Below are 22,477 nucleotides of genomic sequence, written 5' to 3' on the forward strand. Positions count from 1 at the left end.
TTAAAAGTAAATTGTATTTTTCCTAACTATACAAACCCGAGGCCCCCCAGGCCAGGCTGGCCGCGTGGGCATGGCCAGGGACTGGGAGGAGTCAAACACGCGGCTGGCTGGCGTGAGCTTGCGCTGTCCTCTGGGCGCGCCCCAGACTTCTTCGAGGCCGGAGCCTCTCGGGAAGACTGAGTAGGGGACTTCTTCCCTGTCTCTCCTTGCATTCCCCGGGCTGAAGCATTGTCCCGAACCTGACCTGGCACTGGAGGAGTGCCAGCAGGAAGAGGCGGAGCACCTGCATGCCCGGCTCTTTCTCTCGTCCCACGCCCTGGTCCGTACGGCGAGAAGTGTCCACCGTAACAGACTGGGGTACCCGAGTCTCCTTGGGGACCCGGGTACTCGGAGCAACTCGCGAACGAGTGTCCGACGCGGTCTCGCTGGCCTTAGAAGCAGGAGGTTTCTTAGGCGCAGCGGGAGAGTGCCGACCTTGGTCTGCACGCCTGGCTCCCCGGTGCCCCTGGCCCGAGGCTGGGCAGCAGTTCCTGATCCGAGGATCGGGAAGAGCCTACGAGAGATCCCACTGCCTTCCTTGTGGAAGGAGGCAGACCCTTAGAAATCTCGGTGCGAGGTTTCTTAGGGGGGGGAGAGACAGACTACTTCTTTGGCCGCGAAGCCTCGGAAGGAGAAGAGGAAGAAGCAGCAGACGACGAAGATGAAGACGAAGACGATGATGACACCTTCCTAGACCTCTTCTTCTTCTTCACCATCTGCTTCAGGAAAGCAGTCAAATCCCCAAGCCAGGAATGCAAGGTCGCCGATTCAGGAACAGCAGGAACAGCAGGAGGGGCTGCAGCAGCAGAAGGTGCAACCCGGGCAGAGACGGCGGAGCTCGGACCATCCATTGCCTGGGTAGAGAGAGGCGCGTCGGTCAGGAACCGAGGTGGGCGGGGCCAGGGATGCAGGCGCCGCCCCTCCCGCGTGCAGATTCAGGTTGGGCCGCGCCAAGGTCGCTGGGATGGGGATTGAGGCAGACGAAGGGCCGGGCTGGAGAGTCAGACGAGGAACCGTGTCCAAAGACAGGCCATGGTCAGCAACAGTCACGTAAGGATAAGATGACGTCACCATGTAGGAGGGGCCAGCGCGCGAGAATGGAGCCAGGTAGCCAGGTGGCAGTGGAACAGCGTGCTGGCCCATGGATGCTGCCGATACCTGGGTGTCCAGATGCGATGCCACTGAAATCGGCATCTGGACGAACCTCGAGAAGGTGACAGTACTCGTAGTGGCTGTCGCTGCCGTGTGGGTCGTGACTGGAGGGGGGGCCAGGGGAGCCAAACCTTCCATAGCCGAGCCAGGTAGGCCCAGGTGTAGCCAGGAAGAGTTGGGATTCATCGCCTGGCTATCCAGTCCGGGACCTGAAGCAAGAGTCGGGTTAGAAATAGAAGCCCCTACCTGCTCCGGAGGAAAAAACTCCCCTCCAGAACGGGAAGAGACTTCCGAGAGGATGTCACGGTTCAACTCTCCCGCGCCCTTCCACAAACGATGAAACGTAAGAGGAAGGGGAGGGGAGTCCTCACCGAGGGAGAGGAGCGAGAAGGGAAGTTCGCCGGGAGGAAAAACGAACCCGATACATTCGCCACCAACGGAGTCATCGGGGCGTATTTCCCTCGGACGACTCCTTGGTAGGCTTACGACAGTAACGTCGCCTCCCCTCGAACTTGCCCCATTGCTCGGAGGACCACAAGCAACACTCACTACAAGTAGAGTCGCGTGAACACACACGCCCCCTGCAAGATGTACAGAGTGCGTGTGGGTCCACATCGACTCTAGATCGAAAAGAATTACACTTCTTACCCCCTACCCCGGGACACACACGCTGGGGATAGGAGGGTTTAGATGACTTTTCCATATCAAAAAAAGAGAAAACAGAAAAATCCCACCAAAAATGATGAAAAAATGCTGTCAGGCAGAGAGCGGCGAAGAACAACGTCCGAGCGCTACAACAGCCGAAAGCAAATTGGAATGTTTACATCCGGACAGGCGGTACTCCCGCCTCCCGGACAGTAGTTAACTGCCTAACCACCTTGTTTGAAGTTCAACGGCCGTTTCCAGCCTACGCCTGAAAGTAATCTCCTAATGTAAAGGACCGAGGGTTTGTATATTGTGTCGGAACAACTAAAAAAATATTCAGATATAACCATTTTTATATGGTTTTTTAGTGTTTTGTAGCATTTTGAACTATCAAAACAGGCAGTTATAAGCGTTTTTAGAGGGGTTTTAAGTATTCACAGGGGGTAGTGGCATGCATCCCCCGCAAATACTGGGGGTTGACTACTGTAGTTTTCCTGATATCCTTTTATATGACTGGTGAATCTGATATCATTACCACTGGAAGTGTTGGGTTAATACAAGAAACTTGTCTAGCAATAATGAGAAAACCAAAGCCTTTGATTAAGGTTAGGATAACAGGGGATCGCGGAATACCAATTCCCCTTGGGGAAAGAGGTGTAGATAATGATAGGTAACAAATGTAAGTACACATATTTTTCTTCTATAATACACCATCACTATGGCCTACGTAGATGGGGGAAGGGGTAAAGTTCCCTCCCCCTAGGTTCAATAACACACTGCACTTGGGTAAGGATAATATCATTCACCTCACAAAGTTAGTTTATGTTTTAGGTCACTGAAGACTATAGTGACTCAGATTCAATGTATTTATTCATTTCCCCACCCAACATAACAGGTTTTCCATTATTTTCTAATTTGGGGGTATTCTTTTGGTAATTTTGATACATCCCAAGAAGCCCACTTAATAAATGTAAAATCATGCAGATATAAAGTTCTGTATACACCAACATTTGCTTTCTAACTGCCCTACTATGATTTATATATAAATATATTTGTTTTCTTCACTGATAATACAGTACAGTATACAAATCTGAAACACATTACAGCAAAAAAATGTTTAAATGTGGGTTCTGATATGGGAAGGTCCTATTAATTTAGAACAAAATTATGTTGAGCTTAATTTTACTTTAAGAGATAAATACTAAACTGCAAATAATTTTACATGTATTTGGAATAAATAGTCTGTATAGCATAGTGTGCAGCAAGTACATGCATGTATGTACACACACACACACACACACTATATATATATATATATATATATATATATATATATATATATATATATATATATATATATATATATATGAATGTCTTTTCCTGTAATATATAGTGTAATATGAATATAATGTCTTTTCCTGTAATATTTAAAGTGTAACGTTTAAATAGTGTTTTATAAGAATTCCCATAAAACACTATTTAAACTTTGAAATTTTATACATACATACATATTTATATATATTTATATATATATATATATATATATATATATATATATATATATATATATATATATATATATATATATATATATATATATATATATATAATCCTGGACTGATGGATGATGCTGAAGGTTTATTTAATGCATAAAAGGTCACAGACGTAGCGTTAGCTGGTGTAACTTGTATGTATGCACACAACACAATCACAATTTTGAGTACACTGCTGACCACTCAATTCTTTCTTACCTAATATGAATGTAAAATAACTTCACAGAGTTCCTATAAACTCCTTTATCTACACAGAGTATTATTACCTTCTTACCGTGAATGATCTTGCTTCACACATTGCTGCTGCAAAGGACTTCAGAGAAACAAATGGCAGCCCTTTCAAAAGCAAAGTCAACAGAAGCACTATACAATTTTATATATGAGTAATCTGTAACTTTTCATATTTTCTATCAATATCAATTTTAAGTTGTTCTCTTTACATGTACAGCTGTGCAAGTTCTTGATGTGGGAAGGGAGGACGCAAGCAACAGAGAAGATGCAATGTTGTATAGCCGAATGAAGTAAACTCTGTTCCAGTTATTTGACTATGTATAATGTTACATACAACTGTCTTGCAAAAGCCATTTTACTGTAATATAATGCCCACTCAAAAGGAAAAGCTTTGGGGCTGTAATAGGTTAACCAAGCACATCCAAGAGAAATGAAAGTAAAATTTCTAAAACTCACATTCATACTGCATTGTTAGACTAGGCTATTAAAATTAACAAAAGTCTTAAGGCCACTGCCTCATCTAGGCTACCAGAAGCCTAGCTAAAGACTGAGTTCGTCCTTCCTTCCTTCTTCACTTCTCAAGTTAGTCAGTCTTGCCTAGACTGAACTTGCTCTACCATCCTTCAGTGGCACATGCAACTAGCCTGAGCCAAGTCAGAATAGAATAAGAATAAGAATTTGCACTAAAGGCCAGTGCTGGGACCTATGAGCTTATTCAGTGCTGCAATGGAATTTGCTGGTGAAAAAAAGGTTGGTCAATGGAAAGGAAAGGGATGCACAAAGATACTGTCTATCAATGTAATTTCTTCAATGGAGAATATAGAAAATGGTATATACAATGCAGCACAGGGGAAATCATTTGAGAAATTTGCAGAGCTATGGGGAAATATACCGTCTATCGTTACTAATTTTGCTTTCATCCCCAAGGGGCTGGTACTGAATATGGCGCAAAGCTGAGCTTCCACCACGTTAAATACCAGCACCTTGGGGATTAACGCGGAAACATTAAACACAGATGATAAATATCTCGATATTCTTACCTGTCCTGCACTATAAATACCCTTTTCTATATTCATAACCGACATCTCTGTGCAGCCCTTTACACCCACCAAAACGTCTGAAAGGCGCAACAGTCGTGGTGCAAATCAACTGTTAGGAGAGGGTCGAGGAAAGTAAGAGAATGAGAACGGATACAGTAAAAGGAACATGAAGGGTTATAGCGGAAGGGACGCTGCAGAGAATCTCACTGCAGTGCACAGAATGAGGTTCATTGAGGGCACTAGGCTACCAACCTGCAGAGAGCCCAGTCAGGTGGGTAACTTGATACTGAAGAGAAGCATCACACCAACATCAGATATGAAAGACATGAATTATGGAAGAATCCCTCTCAAGGTTAATTAAGGCCCCACACCCCCACCCAAGGACAGCCCCTACGTCACCCTCACCCTTAGCCTGTGACCCCCTTAAGAGCCCTGTAGGGGAAATTCCAAAGATCTTGCAGTTACACTTCACACTTTCCGCTTCTCCCCGCCTCAATCTGAAGCACAGGTATCACACGGGAGAAGAAACAAGGAGGAGATGAAGAAGCGAGCAACGAAAGAGAGGGGACGGACAATTAAGAGAAAAACCTCACACATGACCCTGACCACATAAAGAAAAACGAGGCTAAAGGCATTCGAGGATTACAAAGGGCACGACGGAACCTAATTGCTCGAAGGGCTTCATATTCGAAACTGCACTGCGGAAGCTCTGGAAAGGGTGTTTATGCTGAGGAAAAATAGAGCAAGTTAAGCCCCATGCTTTGTTTCTTATGTTAGTGCCTCTCTCTCTCTCTCACTCTCTTTCTCTCTCCCTCTCACGCAACCATCCATCGTCTGTCTCTCTGCCTTGAAGGACATAGCCTGCTGCAAATATCGGGCCCAGGAGGCCTTATATTTCCCCTGCGCCCTATTTTTCGGGGGCAACAGGACGGGCACATTACCTGCTAGCTGTTTCCGAAGTAACAAGGCGCTCTGCGGTTCTCCCATTTTGGAAATTTATCAAAAATACCCGGAGCAAATATCGGCGGTGTGCGTAATTTCACTGTGGTTGGCAGCACACACAGCGCATGCGCAACTCACCACACTCGCTAAAACAATACACAAAAATATTAAATACAATGGAATACATATAATGTGCTTTTCGTTATGGCGTTTTCGGGGGTCTCACAATAAAGAAAGAACTTTGCAAGCTGATCTGCAACATAGAATTCCAATATATGCAAGACTAAGGCTTTAGAAGCGGGTATTCCGTATTGAATTCGATTTCCAAAAGATGTTACTGGAAATCGAGAGTCATGCTGTATAATAATCAACTCATTCTTTTATTTACATATCATTTCTGCGTAAATAATTCTACAAATAATATTTCTGAGAACTTTTTATACAGTTTTTTTCAAGAGATTTGAGCAAATACAGGTCAGAGAAGTAAAAGAAAGCGTGCTTGCACTGGTGAGTGTTATGCTGTATACAGACCCCTCAAGCCATGAATATTAAACAAAAGACTCTTGTATATTTTCAGTACATTGCAGAATTTATCAACAGCACGACACTGCTGTCTGTAAATCACAGAATCGATTACGTAAGACTGATGAATTAAAAGTCCAAAAAATTCTCAAAAACGCTCCGTTCTCAGTGGTATCGACATGTTTCAGAGGAGTACAAATTCACAATATAATAATTTAAATATGCTTGTTAGGTATTCATAAAGTAAAAAAAAAACCGTACACACGACAGGAGAAAACATGGTGTATTTTTAGAAAAGATATATCACGATTTCTTGGTCATTTCATGGAAACTCGGAGTGCTCGGAAAGGCGTTGCGCATCGCGTGCGTCACTTCACCAAAGGACGTTGTTGTTTACTATTATGGCGACCGAGACCCGCGAAGTGTGTTCATCTTAACGCGAAGTTTTAGTTCATTTTTCGTGACAGTTGAAAGGAGTAGGAGTGAGCGAAGTCGAGGGCGCGACCTGTGCACGCGGCTGTCACTTCGTCAGTAGGAAATACTTCGTGTTTCGGGGGATATTTGGGTCTGTAGCCCTTGGCGCCATTGGCCCCTCTCCTCCTTCATTCGGGGCCCTGAGAGTCTCTCCCTCTCTCACTCTCTCTCTCTCTCTCTTTCCTCGGACGGTACATTGAGGACCTTGGTGTTGTTGTTGCCCTTCGCAATGCCCAAGAAGGACCAGTTCTCCGTTGGCGACCGCGTCTTCGCCAAGGTCAAAGGTTATCCGCACTGGCCGGCAAGGGTAAGTCAATCTAAAGGACCTGTTGTTTCATGGTTAAGGCTTAACCTTGTGTTGTTTTGTGTATGATGTCTGTCATTATGTTGTCATCTGTTGTTGCGTTGTGAGCAAAGTGAATTTGGACCTCAAAACTGTAGGGTTGCCTGAATTTGGATCCCTAAACTAGGATTACCTGAATTTAGACCCTTAAATTTAGGATTAGCTGAATTTGGACCCCCTGCACTGTAGGATTAGCTGAATTTGGACCCCCTGCACTGTAGGATTAGCTGAATTTGGACCCACTACAATGTAGGAGTAGCTGAATTTGGACCTCCTACACTGTAGGATTAGCTGGATTTGGACCCCCTACACTGTAGGATTACCTGAATTTGGACCCCCTAAACTATAGGCTTACCTGAATTTGGATCCCTAAACTAGGATTACCAGAATTTGGACCCTTAAATTTAGGATTACTTGAATTTGGACCCCCTACACTAGAATTACCTGAATTTGGACCCATACATTGAAGGATTACCTGAATTTGTACCCCTACACTAGGATTACCTGAATTTTGACCCCTACACTGTAGGATTAGCTGAATTTGGACCCCTACACTGTAGGATTAGCTGAATTTGGACCCCTGCACTGTAGGATTAGCTGAATTTGGACCCCTACACTATAGGTTTACCTGAATTTGGATCCCTACAGTGTAGGATTACCTGAATTTGGACCCCCTACAGTGTAGGATTACTTGAATTTGGACCCCTACAGTGTAGGATTACTTGAATTTGGACCTTTACATTGTGGGATTACCTGAATTTGGATCCAAAACTGTAGAATTGCTTGAATTTGGATCCCTAAACTAGGATTACCTGAATATGGACCCTTAAACTTTGGGATTACCTGAATTTGGACCCCTACAGTGCAAGATTACCTGAATTTGGACCCCCCAACACTGTAGGATTGCCTGAATTTGGACCCCAAAACTGTAGTATTGCCTGAATTTGGATCCCTAAACTAGGATTACCTGAATTTGGACCCTTAAACTTCAGGATTAGCTGAATTTGGACCCATACACTGTAGAATTACCTGAATTTGGACCCTTAAACTTCAGGATTAGCTGAATTTGGACCCCTACACTGTAGAATTACCTGAATTTGGACCCATAAACTGTAGGATTACCTGAATTTGGATCCTACACTATAGGATTACCTGAATTTTGACTCCTACACTGTAGGATTACCTGACATTGGACCCCTTCACTGTAGGATTACCTGAATTTGGACTCCTGCACTGTAGAATTACTTGAATTTGGACCCCTACACTGTAGGATTGCCTGAATTTGGACCCCAAATCTGTAGAATTACCCTTAAACTTTATGATTAGTTGAATTTGGACCCCCTCTACTAGAATTACCTGAATGTGGATCCTACAGTGTAGGATTACCTGAATTTGGACCCCCTACACTAGAATTACCTGAATTTGGACTCCTATAGTGTAGGATTTACCTGAATATGGACTCTACAATGTAGAATTACCTGAATTTGGACCCCCCTAAACTGTAGGATTACCTGTGTTTGTGACATTTTTTTTTTACCCTGGAGCCTATTCCCAGGTTTAATTTTGGGATTAGCACTGCAGTAATGTTGGGTTTCAGGAAATCAGTCATGGGCGAGTGAGAATGCCATATCCTGACCTAACTGGACCATACCTTTCTAACCGCTCTTTGGGCACCATGTTCTGACCTGTGTGGAAGGTTCACCCCCTAGACCCCCAAGTAACACTAATCATCAGAGACAATGTAGTACAAATATTATCCTACTTACAATGGGGTTAGGTTCCAAAAAACCCATCGTTTGTGAGAAAAAAACACATCTCGAATATAGCCTACCCTACACTAGGCCATTCAGTATCATCTATACATATATGGTAGCCTAGCCAACGCTATAAAAGTATACTCTTTACATATACTGTACAGTACGGTATGGTAATTATTAATATTGGCCAATTCTGGAGGTTCTTGCAGATTGACTTATAATAATTCAGTACACAGAGAAATTGAATAACAAACAATAATTAGCTTAGCCTACACTGTGGTATATTGTATACTGTATTGTGTGCATATTCGGTAGCCTAGCCTACATTATAATGTACCCTATATTCACTTATTAATATCATATTATACAAACATCAACATAATGAATATGCATCTTTTCCATGGATCTTTTAAAAAGTTTTGCTTTTGTATTATAAAATACAATCGTAGTGAGCAATGTTTTAGTTTGGAAATCGAATACGCAGTAAGTTTATTTTTGCCATATTTTACTTAGTTCAGAGTGCTTTTCTTGCTTCTAGTTAGCATAAATTAATCTCTAGATACTTTATTTGTATGGGACAAGGTTATTTTTCGTTGCATGAAGTGTTTTTTAAGTTGAAATATAACTTAAATACATCTCATTGTGAAATTAATTCAACTTTTTATGTAAGTAACTTACTAAATAATTACATAGCTATGGTTTCTACTTTACGCGGCAGCTCAAAATTAGAAATTCGCAGTAGCGGTTTTTTGGTTTGGGTGTAGGTATACTGCCCCACCCACTATCGGGGAAGAATAGGAACAATATAGCTAAAGAGCTCAATTTGTTTCTGCCAGTTAATGACTGAACACCAGTTATTAGCAGCTCTTGTTTTGTTTTCGCCAGATGGTCAGAGATCGTCGTTGGTGAAGTACTCTTTGCTTTTGGTAGCGCAGCTATTTAGCTTGGCTAGAATTTGGAATTTTTTCTTCGATTGTGGCTTATCTAATTGGAATTTTGTCCATTATGTGTGACTCAAGTTTGTCTAGCATTAGGTACTGCAGCAAAGGCTGCAGAACTAGACTCACTTCTGCAAAATGCAACTCGCATACCATTTGTTGTACTTGTAGATAACAGATTTGTTCTCTGGAATTGAATTGTGACGAATGTAAAGACTGGGAGAAGGGCAAATGGAAGACTTTACAGACTCACTTAGACAAATTGCAGCGTGACCGAATTAGAAAAGCTAAAGCTAGGGCCGAAGCTAAGGCTTCTGCTAGTATAGGTCATTCTCCAGGAGATGGTATTGATGTTATGCCTATCCCTTCAATGCTTGTGACAGCTTTTTCTCCCATTTCCAGTCCTCCAGCCTTTCCTGTCACTCCATTACCTAGCTCTCATTCTGCTGAACCCAGTGCCGTTGCCACCTTAGAAGCACGGGTAGATAAAAAATTTAATTTACTTGCCAATACTGTTTCCCAGATTTGGAAATCTGTGAAGGTCCTGATAGACAAATTTAATAGTGTAGTGTCGAGTGAAGTGTTAGTCCCACCGATGCTCCTAAACCAAGGTCCCTGCTAAACTCCCCTTGCCAACCTGGGAGGTAGCAAACTGGCAGTCCAAGGGAGGTCAGTGGGTTCTGCCCACGAGCAGTTGTCGCCTCGTCCGAGCCTGTTGTCTGCCAGTCCCAGGCTGCAGAAGAACGCTGTTGGAAAGGTGTTCGAGTGGATGTGCATGCACTATCTTCAAAGAAATGCAGTGACCGTTTTGCCAAAGTTTCTAGGCCATTGAAAAGGCCGGGCGCTTCCTTGGATTCAGATTCACCCCTGCCTGCGTGGCGAGCTGTAGAGAGAGAGAGAACATAGCCCTCTCCTTCTTGTATTTTTGGGAGTCGTGAGCGATTCTTGCCCCCTTTCAGGTGCGAAAGTGCGTTCCGACCCCAGACGAGTGTGTGCCAGTCCAGATTTTCGGCGCCAAGAGTACAAGATCGTTCAGTGTCCGAGCTTTCATCTCTAGAGCGCTCTTCGTCCGAGCACCTATCACATGAGCATGCAGTTTTCACCTTTCCTGTTCTTGGGCGCCCAGATTCCGAGTTAGAAGAGCTCATGTTTGACCACTCATAGCGGGAACGTCAGATCACTGGCGCCCATCCTTGGGGTGCCAAGTGTCGGCGGAGAATGCAGCCGCTTCCAAGGAGTCACTGTCTGCTTCAGTAGCAGTGGGCGCCCAACGTCTGTCGCCCAGTCGCTGGGGCGCCTCTCTGAAGTCCACCCCACTTCTAATTTCTTCATGACCCCCACAAGGAGAACTTCCAGTATTGGATGCCTCAAGAGAATTTCCGTCTGTTGCTCAAGATCCTTCGTTGGTACTGCTTCAACTTTGGCTTGATAAAGTATTGAGCCTTCTTCAAAAGCCAACTCCAGTAGTGCAAGACACCGTGGAACCCCCAGGATCACCTGCTTTGTCTGTCGAGGAACCTGCAGAAGAGGAGCAACCTGCCTCTCATTACTCGTCACTACTCAGGTTTTCCTGGTCTGTTACCCATCGTTCTTCTCTGCAGCTGTCCCTTTATCGCAGGTTTGGCCTACTTGATGCGACAACCACCAGGTACCGCCAGACTGCCACGTATGGTGTTGTCTTCATCATCAAAGAAAGCTTTTGGCCACATGGATGCCTGGCTAGCAGAGAAGAGGGAAAGGCGGTGTTCTGTTCGCCTCCTCTCATTTGATAAGGAAGAAGTATCTCTTTTATGCAACTGGAAGCTCCATCCTTGGGAGTTTCTGCCTCCTCTCAAGGGGACTTCTCCAGTATCATAGATGCTTCATTCGGCCAGAATTCTCTTCACAGCCTCGAATTAGACCATCTGTTTAAAGACATCTTAAAAGTCTTCGAGATCTTTGGTTTTCTGGATTGGAGAGTGGGGGCCCTAGCCAAGAAAATAGAAGACTGTACGTCCCCTCCAGAGAACTTTGCGTCGGAGTGGCTGGAAGTACTGGGGTGCACTGGTAGAGCCGTAAGAGATGGAGCACTAGAGCTAATAACCATCTTCACAACAGGAGTCCTCAAGAAACAAGATTTGTGGTGCTCGTTCACAGCAAAGAGAGTCACCCCATCACAACATTCTTCGCTTCTTTAGCTCCTGGACAAGAATAGTCTGTTCCGCAGGACACCCTGGAATGGGTTTCAGTGGAGCTGCAGAAGTAGTCGACTCAGGACCTCCTCATTCAGTCCACGAAAAGGACTAAGTTCTCTGCACGAACCACCACTAGCACAGCTACTAGAACATTGTCGCCCTTGCAGCAACAGCCCTTTCGAGGTTCTAGAGGTCGTTTCCAGTCCCGACCTAGAGCCAACCTCCAAACTTCCAGACCAACTAGAAAACCCATTAACAAGCAAGTTTTTACCTGGGTACTCACTCCCCTAGTGAAATGGCTACGTTTTATGGGGATAAACTTCTCTCTGTACCTGGACGATTGGCCCCTACGCTCCCCCTCGAGATCTAAGTGCAGGGAGGACCTGCAGAAAACTCTGTCTCGCTCAAGATGTAGGCCTTTTAATAAACTTCAAGAAGTCACAGCTAGTCTCGACTCAGTCTATTCTATATTTGGGGATATTAGTGATAGACTCTCTGAGTTTTTGGGCTTTTCCATCCCAACAGAGGATACTAAATTGCCGCAGGAAAGTCCAGGACTTCGTAACTCGCCACTCCTGCTCAGCCAAGGCTTGGTTGAGTCTTCTGGGAACCCTCTCTTCCATAGAGAAGTTCGTTCCATTAGGTAGGCTACATACAAGGGTACTGCAGTTTTACCTCAAGGCCAATTGGAAAAGGAAGTCTTTCCCGGATTTGTTCGTTGTCAACATCACTCCCAAATAAAAGAGGACCTCCGATGGTGGCTAGCGGAAGACAGATTTACAACAGGAAGGTCTCTGGCTCCAGCGAACCTTGACCTTACGTTATTCTCAGTTGCTTTGGATCTGGGTTGGGGAGCCCTTCTCAACAATATGGAGGTGTCAGGAACATGGTCGCCTACCGAAAGAAGCCTCCACATCAGTGTAAAGGAATTTAAAGCGATTCATCTGGCACTGCAACACTTTGCAACGCTAACCTGGCATATATCTAGAATCAGGAAGGGACCCATTCTTTTACGCTCTACTAAGCGATAGAGGATTTTTTTCTATGGGCAAGGAGCAATGAGACCCAATTAGTGACCTGCTTCATTCAGGGCAGGATGAACGTCCTCGCTGATGAATTGAGTCGTGGCAAACAGGTTCTACCGACGGAATGGACACTCAATCCATAGGTGTGCACTGACCTGTGGAAGCTGTGGGAAAGCCGTCAGTAGACTTGTTTGCGACGTCAAGGAACCATTGTCTTCCATTGTATTGTTCCCGACTCCAGACCCACAAGCATGGGCAGTGGATGCCATGCTGCAGGACTGGTCAAATCTCTACCTTTACGCCTTCTCTCCCTTCAGCGTGGTGAGGAAAGTGTTAAAAAAGTTCAGTGCACACAACAGTGTGTCAATGACCTTAGTCGCTCGCTTTTGGCCACACAAGGAGTGGTTCCCCGATCTGATGAGCCTTTTGACAGACTTCCCAAGGCTACTTCCTCAGAAGAGAAGTCTTCTCAAACAGCCGCACTTCTCCCGATTCCATTAAGGGTTATCCATTCTCGCACTGACAGGCTTCAGACTATCGGGCCTTGTCAGAGTGAAAGGATCTTCAAGGAAGGCTGCAGAGTCTATTGCTAAGTGCAGGTGACAGTCTTCCTCGGCAGTCTACCAGTCCAAGTGGGGAGGTTTCTGGAAGTGGTGCCGAGAGCGAGATATCTCCTCTTCTCAAATGTCTGTAGCCCAAATCACAGATTTTCTGTTATATCTTAGAACATTGAAAGGACTCATAACATCTACCTTGAAGGGTTACAGAGCGATTTTGAGTTCATTATTCAAACATAGAGGAGTAGAGCTGTCTTCAAACCAAGACATCAGCGATTTAATCAAACAGTTGAATACTAGTAAGCAAGCAAAACCCTCGGGAGTCGCTTGGAACTTGGATGTGGTCCTCAACTGGCTGTCAGGGTCGCCGTTTGGACCTTTGGATTCATCCTCACTTCGGAATCTGATGAAGAAGACATTATTCTTGATGGCACTGGCTACAGCCAAGAGAGCCAGCAAGCTTCATGCCATCGATAAAGGGATAGGTTTCTCACCAGGCAATGCGGTATACTCGCAAATTATGGATTGTTCAGACACCATATACAAACTGTTAGTCCTTTACATTAGGAATTACTTTCAGCGTAGGCTGGAAACAGCTGTTAAACTCTTGAGCAAGGTGGTTAGGCGGTAACTACCACCACGTAAGCAGGAAAACCCACCTGCCTGGATGTAAACATTCCAGTTTGCTTTCGGCCGTCATACGTTGCAGACATGGTTTCGGATCTCTTTGTCTGACTGTCGTTAAGCTCTTTATTATCTCAATGGGATCTTAATGTATTTTTGTGTATATATTGTGTTTGATATTTATTAATACAAACCTACGATTTGTGATAACCTTGCATAAGCCGTCGTTCCCCTGCACTGTGTCATGGGTTTGATGGCCAAGGAGGTATTTAGAGGGCGCAACTGAGTGGTAATGCTTCTCTTCCAGTAGCCCTTTATTTAGATACTGAAGGCGTTCCCCTGTACAATCAGAGATATTAGATTGGGACGTAATATCTTCGCTCCCCTACATTGATCGGGATGTAAGAGTTCGCTTCCCTTCTTGGGGTCCTGCCCTCTGTGTACAAGGGCATGACTACTTCCTTCCTACTTGTACTGAGTGTTGTTTTACGCTGCCTGCGCTTAGAGAGTTGTTGTGGGGGTTAGGCTGGGCGTTGTCAGTAAGTTCTGCTTTCACAGCGCCCTTGGTGGCCTCCCCTCCATCCTGCTCTCTCCCTGTAGGTTCTTCATTATATGTCCCAAGGTGGGGGATCTCTCTCCTTCGCCCTCTTTGCTCGCTCGTCAGGCGAAGACCGCAAGCAGGAAGGGCACAGGCGGTCGGGTGACCTCTTCTAGGGGCCTTCTCTTGCTGCGTTGGGCAGTTCCCCTCGTAGCGAGAGGAGCCTCCCTCTCTAATCATCTCTGCTTTTTCTTTCAGGTTGACAGTGAGCATCGCAGGCACAGCAGTAGTTGCCTTAAGTTAAGTATATCTTAGTTTAACCAGACCACTGAGCTGGTTAACAGCTCTCCTAGGGCTGGCCCGAAGGATTAGATTTATTTTTACGTGGCTAAGAACCAATTGGTTACCTAGCAACGGGACCTACAGCGTATTGTGGAATCCGAACCACATTATAGCGAGAAATGAATTTCTATCACCAGAAACAAATTCCTCTTGTTCTTCACTGGCCGCTCGGAGATTCGAACTCACGACCAACAGAGTGGTAGTTGAGAACGGAAGCCGCTCACCCAGCGAGGAACTGGATATCTCAGGGGACATCTTGCATGAAGGAGTCCCGACGTTCATTCGGTGTTGCTTCGGGATCGACCACAGTACCTGGTTGGATAGCATAGTTCCACATAGGGATCATTCCGACTCTGTTCCCGCCGACGTGGATCAATCACTGTCATTGCTGGCCTTCGTGTATGCTGTGGCACTGCCTCTGGCATATCGATTGGTCCATCTGCTCTTGCTGTTTCCTGTGTTATGCTCCTGTTAACTCGACGACAGTCTGTGGGCGGCTCTTCCTGGTCTCCTGCTGCAGCCGTTGTGATCGTTCCTGTCGCTGCTGGTGACTTTCATATGATGTTCCTGGCCTTTGCTGTAGCTCCTGCCTTCGAACCACTTCCGTGAGCTTCTGCATCGGCTGTCCTGATCGTGCCTGCTGCTTCTCATTGTGGTCATGCCCAGGGTTGCTTCAGTTGTGTTTCTGCCTAGATGCCCTGGAGGTTATGATGTTTGCCATCCTCTAGAAGATGTCGGCATGAAGGTGAAGGAAGTTGCCCTGTGGAAGTGGCGTTCCTGGCCGTTGCGGTAGCTCCTGCCTTCCAAACCGCTGCCGTAAGCTCCTGCCAAGGAGAGAAAAGCTACTTCTTTCTCCTTGATGCCTGTGGTGTCTTAGAGACTGCCTCCTTCCGAGGAGGCAGTGGATCTCTCATTGGCTCTTCCCTACCTTTGGGTTAGGAAACCGATCCCATACCCCAGGGTTTTGTGTTTGAGCCAGCGGGCATGCAGACCTCGGTTTGCGATCCCGTTCCCAGTCCTAGAGGTTCCACCTCTAAGATGGGGCCTGCTTCGGGCGCTCGTTCGCGAGCCGCTCCGAGTACTCAAGATTCTATGGAATAACGAGTATCCCACTATGGTTTGGAGAGTACTCTCCCCAGCCCAGTTTGGGAGCAGTGCAAGAGAAAGGGCTGCCTCAGCTCTTCCTGCCAGCACCACAAGCACTCCCCGAGTGCTTGCCAGTGCTTGGTCGGGTTCCCAGCCTGGTGTCTCGATCCTGCCAGTTCGAACACCAGAAGAAGCAGGAAAGAGATTCCCTTCAGCAGTCCTGCGGGACTTCTAAGGGACTGCTCTTTTTCGGGAGACAAGTATCTCTTGCTGGCTCTTCCCGCCTTTGTGCAGGAGTCGATTCGCATTCCCCTGTGGGGTCTGGTGTTTTGGGGGCCACAAGAGCGCGCCCTCATTGCCAGTCTTGGAAGTATGCGTCCAAGACTGGTTCTGTGCCTGGCTCTTTTCGATCTCTTAGGAAACATAAACAGCTTCTCCTGATTATGGGAGTCTGGTGGGTCGCTCGAATTCTATGGATCACGAGCGCTCTCCTGATGAGCACCACAGGATGAGAGAAAGTGCCGAGACACCCAGGTGTCTGGGTGCCGAGACGCTAGGTAGCTCGGTACTGCCCGCCAGCTGCTTCGGTTGCTTGGCGGGTTTCATTCTTGTCCCTTGAACCTTAGGGTTTGAGTATGCAGGATAGTAGACACAGAATTCGCCTTTGAACCCTCTTCTTGAGTGGCCTCGGCCTCGAAGGAGTTTAGAGTTTGAGAAACTAGCACTAGTTCACGTCAGACGAGTTTCGCCCTGTCAGTTCCGATTGTGTTCACACGATTGGCTCGGCTCTGCTCGGCCCCTGGTCGTGCTTGCGAGACTGGCTTGGCTCACTCGGCTTGCTCTCCCCGCTCAGCCCCTGGTCGCGCTTGCGAGACTGGCTTGGCTCAGTTGCCCAGGCCTGCTCCACCCCGACTGCCTCTCAGTCCACTGCATATCACCCAGCTGGATCGCATTCGCGTGATTGGCTCGGTTCGGTTTGGCTTGGCTCGGCCCCACTCGGTTTTTTCAGAATTGGGTTCTCGGCTCTGTTCGAGTGAACTTTCTGCTCTTCCCAGGAAAGCACTTTGCCACGGCACAAGCACTCTTCTTCCCCCGTGTGGCAGTAATCTCCTTCTGGTTGACTGTCGCTCATGGTCCGCCTCTCCCACTGGTCTTACCGGCAGGACAGGTAGGGGTATTCTCTCTCCTCACCTGTTCTCTCTTCCTCTCGGTTGTTCCAAGAGGCACAAGGTGGACAGAGAGAGCTCCGACGAATTTGTCTTCGGAGTTTGGCTGCCTGGTGTGCTTTGGGTGTCGGTCCCCTGATGGTCTTGTAGTACAACCAGGTAGCCGAGGAGGGTATCTTGGGATCTGTCAAGGTCTCCTCCAAGGAGAGAGGTACAGGAGTTTGGCAAGGCCGGGAAGCAATGAGGTCTTCCTCTTCAAGTTGCGATCGCCCTCGTTTTCGGAGAACTTTACCCGATTTGTCAGCGAGGATTCCCGGGACAGGACCGCGCCTCCCGCAATGAAAAATCTTCATCACTCACAACCCTTGCAGTTCCCGAGGGGCTGAGAGTGTCGGGGCTGCCCGCGGTCCTTGCTTCCGAGAATGTTCTCGACCTGATGAATTCTTTTCTTTAGACAAGGAGCTCATTCTGTGGCGGAATGCAAAACCACAAAAAACAGTACACAACACTCACCCTGATCCTCGGTTGCTGGAAGATGGAGTAAGGCATCCACGGTCGCCACACAGCACACAAAACCACACAAACAAAACAAGGAAACAAAAAAAAAGAAGATAGAACTATATACACAACAAGAACAGCACACTAACAAGAAAAACCAACAACTCTCAAAAAGCACACAAAAACTGTCCAAGACCAAACGACTGACCGGCACTAGCTCTGACTCAAGACTCACTCAAAAACCGAAAAATCCTTCACATATTCCACAGACAGACAGCGCTGTAAACAAACTAACGACCTCATCCCTCTTCCAACAACCGAAGCACTCACTAACGACAATTACACACACACACACACACACACACACACACACACTCTCTCTCTCTCTCTCTCTCTCTCTCTCTCTCTCTCTCTCTCTCTCTCTCTCTCTCTCTCTCTCTCTCTCTCTCTCTTGAGAAATGCTAATTAAAAAACTCACTCATCCCTCTATAATTCAGGTTGAGACACCAAGCTTCTTCCCTTCCTCGACAGAGTACGAATTCTTGCCTCAGAGGGTCTTCCTGACTGCAGTTCTGTGGGCAATTCTGGTGGTAAGAAGAAGGACTTTGTCCTAATTCAGGTCTCCGGTTTCGTAAGTCCCGAGTTGGCTCGACCCTTAGGAATGAACCTTTACTTGGTTTTGCCTTTCTCTTTCAGAGATTTGCCAGATACCTCGATAATCAAGGTTCGTACCAGGGCACTGCCTTGTCCTTTGGACAATGGCCAAGACCTTTGGGCCTTAGTCATCTCGACTTGACCTTGAGTTCAAGCCATGCCCCCTCAACTCCTAAGAAGTCTCAGTCTTCGGAAGAAGATTGCGGAACACATAGCCCTCTTCTTCCCTAATAGGAAAGTGTGCATAACTGTGTCTCGGCAATTCTTTTTATCAAACTTTCATCCTGCTTTCTCTCCTGTGCTCCCAATTCAGGAAATGCCAGCCCGGCTAGAGCTAATTGTCTCAGTATCCTGTCATCTTGCAGAAGCTTCCCCATGGTGGAGAATGGAGGTCTGCTTCCATTCCTCTGTCCTTCTTTCCTCTTCGAAGTATGAGGAAAGAGCTAGGCTAATTCTTGATTGAAGGAACCTTCGAATATGCTTGCATATTCTCCTCACATCGGTGTCTACTTACGAATTCACCGATCGAGGAATAGGCGCACACCGGTAAGACTTTGTCTTGAAGGTGTGTGACTGAGACAGTTAGTCCTTCTCGTCACCATCCAGGGCTCAAGGCAACCTTTTGGCCCTCCAAGAATTCAGTATTAGTTTTGTGACACTTGGTGGTTTCGTTGAACAACAAAACCGCAGTAGTGGCATTTGTCTACAAACAAGAGGGAATCGTTTTTACCTCTTGTTTCATCTGTCAACATTTGCAGGTCCTCGAGTGTTGTATAGTGTGCTCGACAGCTCGATTAGCCAGATACATTCCTGGTGGGGATGTATTGGTAGGCGAGCTTGGCCTCAGGTTTGAGTGATTGGGACAGAACATGCTGCTCATTCTTTTCTTTACGAAGATTCACGAAGAGACTGCTCGACTGAGAAATCTCTACTGTCTTTCTGTTGCCTCCCTGCACAACAAGTCGGGAGTTTTTCTCGCTCCTTCATACCAGACCCAGCGGTTGTTACGGTGAGGCATGCTGTCTTTTTGGGGGAAAATTCGATATCTAAGTTTTTCCCTCCGTATTTGTCTGTTTCGCTAGGGGTTCACAAACATTGCTCACCCCGAGTTACAGACAAATGCCGGAAGACTTCACCTCTCGCCCAACCTGATAGCCGAGGCATCGAGAAGAGTTCTGCTTGACCCAACCTCCTGTAGCAGCTACACAAGAAGCGGCTCTTCGGGCAGTACATCCCTGTGTGTGTGGGACTGGGAGACCTTCCAGCTTCCCTTGCAAGCATAGACTTTCTCGCCGAGCGGCAGCGGCTATAGCTGGATATCTCTTGAAGTCCTGTGCAACACTGTCCCAGGGACTGGAGCCATCTTTGCTGGTGGGTGTCGTTGCGGAACTCCTTCTCGGGTCAGTCGCTCTTCAAGTCTGGACTTCCTCATCTTGTCTGCCGAGGGTTGCTTCTTTCCCTTTCATTTGTGAAGAACGTAGGCCCTTGCGACCTAGTCTTCTATCTGAAGTAGCCTTCTCCTCAGTCAAGAGGATGAGAAGCTCCTTTGGTCTTGCTGTCCCAGGGAACTGTTCCTTGGGTGGCATGTGACTCTCGTTTAGGGTTCCTGTCCCATGCTGCATGCGCCCTTATGAGAGTCGTCGGATAGAGATGTGCCCTCTTAGGACCATCTCTCATCTTGCTCCAGCCTTGGCGTAGAAGATGGAAGAATAGGTGAAGGGGATCAATACCTCAACTCCTCGGATGTCCTAGGTGGACTCCGAATCCTTTGGCATCTATTGTCAGGTTCGAGTTGTCCTTGTTCCCCTTCTCCATGGACTTTGTATCGATGATCCAGATTATTTGTTACTTTGTCCTTTTGGCAGCTGTGGTACTTTCCGAAAAGGCTCGACACTCCTAACCTGGATGTCGTCGACATTTTTGCTAGTACTCTCTCTTCCAAGGAAGAAGTGCTTAAGGACACATCTTCCTCCTGACTTCGTGAAGCAATCGAAGGAGGTACTTGGCAGCTGACGATGACGATACCAGCACCTTCCAACCGAGAGCTCACGAAGCCGATGGCTTGGCCCATCACTTGTATTCCGGAAGTTTCTGTTGGGCTGGAAGCAAGACATGGCCTCATAGAACACACTCTTGTCTTCCTATGGTCTTGCCCACAGGCCCTTGGAACCTTTTTTCCTTGGCCCTGTGGTGGCTGCTCAACAAGCTGTGTTTTCTTACCCAGCTCCTTCAAGAGGATGAGTAGCATCTCGCCTAAGGTGTTGGTTCTGGAAGTGAGAAGGGTACCGAGAGTGACTGGCCTCTCTTCCTCCTCCTTCGGGATGAGAATAGGACTCGAACCAACACATGGTGGACCTGGCACTGATGTGGTAAGACTACACATCGAGCACCCATTCTATTTTTCTCCTAGACTCATAGAAGCAATTCCGCTCCTTCCTCTAGCAATGGGAGGAAGGAGAGTCTGGCAATAAGGGAAACCCTGTCTCAGCTTTTCCTTACTGCCTCCAACTCTAAGATTCTTCCAGCCTATTTCATTATGAGTCACGTTTCCTCACTCATGCGTTAAAAGGTCAGTATCTGACATTTGATCTTGCCGTTCTACACTCCGATCAATATGTGGAGGCAGTACTCCTCCTCGCTCTTTCGACCAGGGAGGGTAGCTCAGGTGGCAGGACTCCAGTCAGTTCAGGAGACTCACTCAGATTCCTCCATCCAACCAGTGAGTCTTCCTAATGTAAAAGGACTGATGGTTTGTATATCGTGTCGGAACAAATCACAGTTTTTAAAGCAAATTGTATTTTTCCTAACATATACAAACCTGAGGTCCTTTACATTACATATTATGCCCACCTCATGCCACCCCTCAATATGAACCTGGACCGAAAGGCAAACTGGAATGTTTACACCTGGGCAGGCGGGTATTCCTGCCTACCTGGCGGTAGTTACTGCCTAACCACCTTGCTCAAGAGTTTAACGGCCGTTTCCAACCTATGCTGAAAGTAATTCCTAATGTAAAGGACCTCAGGTTTGTATAGTTAGGAAAAATACAAATTACTTTCAAAAATTGTGATTTCCACACGGGTTGTTGCCCCCCCTCAGTGGAGCCTGTTGCGGTTCCAGGTATCGGCAGACAGCCACTGGAAAGGCTACTTGTTGGATGTGTAGTGGAGGAGGTAACTATCTGGCTCTCTCGGATCTCATAAACCCAGTCCGTGTCAGACTCCCTTGCACCTGGGAGGAAGCATACTGTTGGTCCATGTGAGTCCAAAGGGTTTTGCCCCAGAGTGTTACCCCTCAGTCGAACCTGTTGTCCACAAGTCTCGATGAACCTATCCGGGCCTCTCGGATCTTATAAACCCAGTCCCTGTCAGACTCCCCTGCACCTTGGAGGAGGCATACTGTTGGTCCATGTCAGTCCGAAGGGTTTTGCCCCAGATAGTTACCCCTCAGTCGAGCCTGTTGTCTGCAGGTCTCGACGGACCTATGCGACCCTCTCGGATCTCATAAACCCAGTCCCTGTCAGTCTCCCCTGCACCTTGGAAGAGGCATACTGTCAGTCATTGTGAGTCCGAAAGGGTTTTGCCCCAGATAGTTACCCTCAGTCGAAGCCAGTTGTTTGCAGGTCTCGACTGACTGCCATTGGATAGGTGTCCATAAAGTTGTGCTTGCCTTGGCCGTAGTGGTGTCGATGACTTTTATTTCAGTTTATGGATCCCAGTGTGAACAAGATAAGGATCCCAGTGTGGACAAGAGGCTCCATTGACACTTTCAGGATCCCAGTGTGGTTAGTTATGGATCACAGTGTAGACTAGTGACACCAATGTTGTTTCCTTGGATTTATCTCAGCCATTTTAAAGATATATTTCCCAGTTTTGGTGTGTCAGTGGTTGTCCTCATTGCTCTCCGAATCTAGACAGTCGGAGAGCGCCCAAGTTCCAAGCTACCGAGTTCCGAGATCCCAAGTTCCGAGTTCTGAGCCACCAGGTTCCAAGCCCCCAACTTCCGAGAGCCCAAGTTCTGAGCATCCGTATGTATCCTAGTGTCCAAGTACTCAGTGGCCTCCGTGGTATAGTGTCCGAGTTTCCAGTGTCAGAGCACCCAGCACCAGAGGGTCAGCTCCTTGGATTGTTTCTGTACCCTGTCATGTACAGACTTGGAAGAGTTATTCCCGCTCTTA

The 22,477-nt window shown here is 46.8% G+C and overlaps 2 protein-coding genes across 2 annotated transcripts in view; one reads left to right on the top strand and one right to left on the bottom strand.

The window, feature by feature from the left end:
• The window catches only part of LOC136855791 (ubiquitin-conjugating enzyme E2 G1), a 55,704-nt gene extending 49,944 nt beyond the window's left edge, over positions 1 to 5,760 (bottom strand). The window contains exon 1 of the mRNA XM_067133146.1: positions 5,602 to 5,760. Within this exon, the coding sequence (XP_066989247.1) occupies positions 5,602 to 5,647 (46 nt within the window). The 5' untranslated portion in view covers positions 5,648 to 5,760. The remainder of the gene's footprint in view (positions 1 to 5,601) is intronic.
• A 731-nt stretch (positions 5,761 to 6,491) lies between these two features.
• The window catches only part of LOC136855761 (hepatoma-derived growth factor-related protein 2-like), a 203,265-nt gene continuing 187,279 nt past the window's right edge, over positions 6,492 to 22,477 (top strand). Inside the window, exon 1 of the mRNA XM_067133118.1 lies at positions 6,492 to 6,905. Coding sequence (XP_066989219.1) covers positions 6,828 to 6,905 — 78 coding nt within the window. The 5' untranslated portion in view covers positions 6,492 to 6,827. The remainder of the gene's footprint in view (positions 6,906 to 22,477) is intronic.

The sequence above is a fragment of the Macrobrachium rosenbergii genome, chromosome 33 (assembly GCF_040412425.1).
Source record: "Macrobrachium rosenbergii isolate ZJJX-2024 chromosome 33, ASM4041242v1, whole genome shotgun sequence".
Lineage (NCBI taxonomy): Eukaryota > Metazoa > Arthropoda > Malacostraca > Decapoda > Palaemonidae > Macrobrachium > Macrobrachium rosenbergii.